Source organism: Falco cherrug, chromosome 8 (genome assembly GCF_023634085.1).
Source record: "Falco cherrug isolate bFalChe1 chromosome 8, bFalChe1.pri, whole genome shotgun sequence".
Taxonomy (NCBI): Eukaryota; Metazoa; Chordata; class Aves; order Falconiformes; family Falconidae; genus Falco; species Falco cherrug.
The window spans coordinates 5,842,577-5,848,576 of NC_073704.1; the positions used below are offsets into that span (position 1 = coordinate 5,842,577).

At 45.0% G+C, this 6,000-nt stretch overlaps 1 protein-coding gene across 14 annotated transcripts in view; it reads right to left on the reverse strand.

Moving 5' to 3' along the window:
* PCNT (pericentrin) overlaps nucleotides 1–5,612 on the reverse strand; it is a 91,664-nt gene extending 86,052 nt beyond the window's left edge. For all 14 annotated transcript variants that reach the window (XM_055717571.1, XM_055717570.1, XM_055717569.1 and 11 more), the window contains exon 1: nucleotides 5,438–5,612. In XM_055717571.1, coding sequence (XP_055573546.1) covers nucleotides 5,438–5,491 — 54 coding nt within the window. In that variant the 5' untranslated portion in view covers nucleotides 5,492–5,612. The remainder of the gene's footprint in view (nucleotides 1–5,437) is intronic.
* Between the last annotated feature and the right edge of the window lie 388 nt (nucleotides 5,613–6,000).

Sequence of the window (6,000 nt, forward strand, 5' to 3'; positions counted from 1 at the left end):
GTCAATGACAATCCAGAATTACAGCAAGACAGATTAATAAAGGAATGAGTTGTTAATATACTAGAATCATTAGGAAAAATAATAATTGAGCAGTCTTTCCGCAAGACCGGCAAAACCAACAACCCCCTACAAATTTATCTAAACAGATCGTTGCCAGCGTAAGCTTTAAGATTAAAATTAACGGAAGTGAATCCTCACGCTCCTTCCCTGCCACCCCCTTAAGAGAATACAGCAAAACTTCCTAGCCGGAAAGCAGTCTACAGTACATAAATAGAAATTAATTAAGCCAGGTCATTTTAATTTCTTCTGTTGAAGAATCAGATGCTCTACTTTATCAGACTATCACAGCTCTATGAAGCACCAGGGACTTGTAAAGAATGTCACTGATAGAATTTGTTACCCAACTTTCCTTAGCACCTTAAACAGCTTAAAAAGGATTATCGTCTTTTCAACTCTAGTTAGTTGGAAGTGCTGCCTAAACACAATACATCTCCCTCACAGCACAAATCCAGACATCCTTCTCATAAGGAAAAAGCCTTCTCCAAGGTTACAACCATAGGTTATCAACTGCACTGCTAATACATCCTTGCGACAAGACAAAATAATCAAATGATGACAGGATGTAAACATAATTGCCAAGTTCTACCTGCAATACATATGAAAATCCACTACTTGACAGTTTGGTTTTCCTGTAAAACAGCCACCTTGCAGAAAAATCTTGTCTGTTTCTTTTCATTCAACTTGTGAAACTGATTTAGTTCAGTCCTTTCCCCTCACATCGATGCCATTATAGCAACTCCCACTTGACAGCTTAGCTACTCAACAGATGCACAGCTACACATCTGATACACTAAGCAGGGTGTTTAAAAGGTGTATTTGCAGAAAGACATCAGTTTCTTGCCAGACGTTAAAATGTTTATGTACAAATAGCTTATTTTTAAGATTAGCTTCTGTAGTTTCCATAGTTATTAATACTGAATGCAGATTAAACAGAGATTGCCAGGTGCCTTGTTGCCTTTCGTAAGAAGCAAAATGAACAGACCAGTAAATAAAGCTGTAGTGAGACACAAACACTATTCTTTGAAATCAGGTGTTAACTCTAGCACTTACTGATGGCAATATATGTCAAAAATAGCTATTGCACTAATTAACCTAATAACATGGGGGAAAGGAACAGGAGGAAACCTGCAGAAAAATTGAAAGTAGAGGAAGCTGCTAAAGCAGGAAAAAAAGGGAAAACAGGAGTAAAACAATCAGAAAAGTAAAAAAGTTAAGGCAGAGAGAGTGGCCATCAGAGAGCAGTTAATGATTTCACGAAGGGAGACCAAGTATTTGACATTAAAATGCCAAGACTTACCATGACTGGACATCTAAATGAGTATAAAGTTTTAAATGTACAGCTCAAAGAAAAAACAACTTTTTTTGTCCCACTCATATGCATGAAACATATGAAACCATAATACACATTATGCAAAAACATCCAACTACTCCAAAATTTTATGGAACTACTAGACTTGCTGGTCCATGAACGTGTCTGGAGTCAAACACATTCCAGATTTATGGAATCACTGGATGGGGAAAAGTTCTGTTTATGGCAGTATCAGGTTTCCAAAGCCTTTAACCAGCTACATAAATTTCAGTGCCATTATAACAGTATCATGAAATTCACAGACAGTTATCCACCATGAAACAGTGTGTGAATATGAAGGAAGAATATAACACTGACTCTCCCCATTCCCAGTGAGATCCCGTCATGCCCCTTTTGAAGGATCAGATTCTCAGTGTGCTCTCTAGCAGCATGTGCAAACAGGAAAGCTTCACCATTAGCCAAGATTTAGGATGCCACAGGAACACCAATAGCACCAATCAACACAGCATCCAAAGCAGCATTCCGTAACAGGAGAACACCCGGCCTTTCTGCAAGTACCCATATACTGCAACTCCATTTCACCAGGACCAGCCAGCTAACAGTAGCAACTGCCAGGCACCTCTGAATTGGTATGGCCAGCACCACAGAAACATCCCACTACTAGAAGAACAAGCCTGCCAGGTTTTGTGTCGTGTGGTCCGCATGTCATCCCTGTCCCCAATTAAGTGCTGCGCTGACATCCTTCCACTGCATCACTGCAAGCTGCCCAGCACCAGCAGCATGGGTCAGAAGACAGGAAAACTACAGCACAGGCAGCACTGTTCAGCTCTCCCGAGCCTACCTCACACATAATTTACTCCTTGACTTACTGCTTTACATGCTTCAGAAATTAGTACCAAAAGATTACACACAGAAAACGGAACAGAGCGGAAAACTACATTAGCGACAAATAGAAACAGGTTGTTCAAATAAACCTTAGTCCACCTCTTAGATACGGTAAACATAAGCAACAACTGCTCTTAAACAAAACCCAGAAATATTTTCTAGAGCTTCCTCAAACTGATGAAGCAGGAAAACTTCCTGGAAAACACACATTTCTTTTCAAGCTTCTACTGTGCAAAATGCAGGAACAGCAAAAACTTTCTCACACATGAGGTATGGCACATACAGGTCTGCAACTAGAGGCACTGCTTACCAACACACATAATGGCTAACAGAAGGTGGAAAGAAACATGAAGAAAACAGCAGCACTGAAGACTTGAGGTTTGTTGTTTCTCAATTACTACCTTGACTATCAGTATTGCACTTATTAAAATTGAAATCTCAAGTACCTGATACAGTCAGTATTTAGCTGCCACATCATGGTAATTTCCAATTAATACAACAGTTGAAATTATTACTATTTGGTGATAACTTAAGGGCATTTCAATAATGGAGGGTTTATTCCTGTATGAAAAAGAATATGCAAGCACTGGTTTAAAGAGGAAAACATTCATATTGTATTCCTTTCCCAAATGATTATTTAGCAAACTAAAATCTAAGGATGCCAAAGACAAAAATAATTATTTGGGGGGTGGGGGGGTGGGAGTGAGGGTGATGAGGCAAAAAAAACAGAGCAGTTCACACTTCCAGATTCAAGCAGTACCAGACTGCAGGTTGCTACAGCAGAAGACCGCAACACACAACTAGCCTTACACTCCTGTCCCCTGCCATCATGAGCACCCTCGCAGTGATGCAGTGAGATGATTCAGGAAGCTGATCTGGACAAACACCAAACACTTCGGAGGCAGGATCACCTTAAGCTTCTGGAGGTCTGTACTCCAGGAAGGAAACACTGTACCTGCTCATGGTCATTTATCCCTTTCAAAATTATATTCATATTCATGAGGAGGGCAGCACAAAGAAAACAAGAAAAATAAAAGGAAAATAACAGAAAAACATTTCCCTACTAATTAGCCCAATATACATTTGTTCCATAAGTTAGCTGTACAAATTCAGGTGTATATATATAAGATACAAAAACAGGGCAAGCATACAGCCATACATGGTAGAAATCAGGTATGAACACACTAAGGAACGTACAGCTCAAGTGTTTGCCTTCCCAACCCTAACATACTATCTTTGTGTCTAGTAAGCTGCAGTAGATATTGCTGCCATCATTTGTTCAGGTGTTTTTTGAAAGTTGGTGTCCGCAATCTCCTAGCTACGTAACAGATGTCTGTGACATTTTAATAAGCAGAGGAAGCACTACATCTGTCTCTGCCTTTCTAAACTCTTTCCTCTCTGTACCAGGCACGTGCTACTATGCAATAGCAAAATTGACAGGGCTGCTAACAATTTTTTTAAGTGGTGGAATGAGAGATATTTAGCACATATTTAAAATAAATAAATAAATAAATGCAACATTGGCTCCGCACACATAACTTGAAACATAATGCAAGTCCCTACTTTTTTTTTTTTAAATGGCAAACAACAGCTGTACAACAGGTGGGAACTAATAACTTATCCAAGACAAGTCTATCACATTTTTCTAACCATAAACAGATCCTGCACTTAGAGACGGGTTACAAAAGAAATGCTAACATAAGCCTTGCCATGAAGAACTTCAGCCTGAAGAACTCCTGTTTCTCAAAGTTTCCTCTCTCGATATTAATTCAAAAACTAATCATACAATCATTCTCCAACAGGGGATAATGTCCACACAACACATAACAAGGCTGTGAAAGCAAGTGCAAGAGGAGCTGCTGAGTGGGGAGTATGGCAACCACAACAGCATCTGGGTGGGACAAGCTGTACTGCGCACCATCAAGCTGCTTCAGCACAGCTCCAGCCCTGCTCCCCTCCGGGTAACAGTCTCTTTAATTGCCTTCTGCACAGCACTGGGAGGGAGCTGAAACAGAAACACAGAAGACTGATGCAAAGATCTGAGGCAGACAGCGTAGCTCCAAGCCACCTCTCACCCCACCAGCTACATTTCCAGACAGGTCCCCTGCAGAAAGGGTCATGCCCCTATGCCTGTGGGAGAATCACGAGTGATACCAGGCATGAAGAAGCTATAGCACATCATGGAAAGATCCAATCTGTCTAACCCTCCTGACAGCCTGTGCATCCTCATCTATCCCCTTCTAACTACATTCCCCCATTTCAATCCTGCAAGGACAGTGAGAACAGGGAAAAGCTGTAGCTGAAGACTGGCATGTCTCATTCAGCAGTAGATTCCCAGAAGGGAAATATGACAGTAACAGCTCAAAAAACAACAGAAGTGCAGAATTAAAAGAAAAGTGATCGGGCATTTCCAACCAGCTTCTTGATCATCATTACAAAAACAAAGCAGAAGTTTATTTAAGAGGGTTAATACATACCAAGTGTTAATCACATAGTTACAGACAATAATTACAAAATGAATGTTACTTTTATGTATCAGTGGCATCATATGAGCTGTCTGCATAGCCCTACCAAACCACACCTAACTGAAGACATGTAACTGCTTGAAGCCTTCGAAGTGTTTGCCAACAGCATGACTGCAAACCAACCAACCCAACCCACTTCCCCAATGACCCACCTGCAGATGGAAGGGCAAACGGACTAGTCATTTCAGTAATAAAACGTGCAACACCTATTCTTGCAGATTCTCACCTGGATATATAGCATGTCCACAAATAACTGAGTGGAATCCCTGGCAAAGTTGGGAAGAAAATCAAAACAAAACAAACCCTGACCCTCAGGGAAGATATACACACTACTTTTAAACTGCTCCTTACTCACTGAAGATAACGTTTTATACACCTCTGTAGTAACTCGGGAAATTTTCCAGGCAACCTGCACCCAGGGAGCACCGCCGGGCACATTTATTTCTGGCAGAGCCACGCTGCCCAGGCAAACCCCTCTCGCCCCGACACAGCCCCGCCACGCACCGAGGGGCACCCCGCCGCGGGGGAGAGGCTCGGGGCGGGCTGAGGCGATGCCGCAGGTGGCTCCGGGAGCCACCCCCGCCGCCAGGCCCGGGGCACTGCGGGCCAGGCCGCGGCGGGCGCGGCCCCCCGCCAGCCGGGACCCCTTCCCCCTCACCTTGGCCCTGCCGGCCTCCAGTTTCCGCCTCCGCGAATCCTCCTGCGCCTCCATGCGGCGGGCAAAGCCGGAGGCCCCGAGGCAGCGGCCGGGCGCGGCCCGCGCCCCTCACCGCTCCAAATGTCACACCTGAGGGGGCCACCAACTTTCGGTCATGGCCGCCTCAGCGCCTTCTCCCCGCCCGCTTCAGCTCCACCGCCAACCGCGAGGCGGCGGCGGCCGGCGCTGGCCAGTAGGAGAGCGGGGGCTGGCCCAACTTCCCCGGCAAGGGAGGAAGATCTCCGGCAATTGGTGCCAATCGCTGTCCCCGGGAGATTCGCCAGCCAATGGCGAGAGCGATCGTTACCTTAGCCCCGCCCACTCACGCTAACTGACTCCTGGGATAGACAGCGCAAGCCGCCGCGCGCTTTCTGCCCTTGCTCCCGCGGCCGCCACTGCCTGCCCCCTCCACAGCAGCCACCAATGGGAGAGGCAGCCGTGCCAGCCCGGGCCGCGCTGGTTGGCCAGTTTCAAACAGGCCGCCAGCCACGGCCCCGCCCAGCGTCGGGAGGCAGCCAATGGGG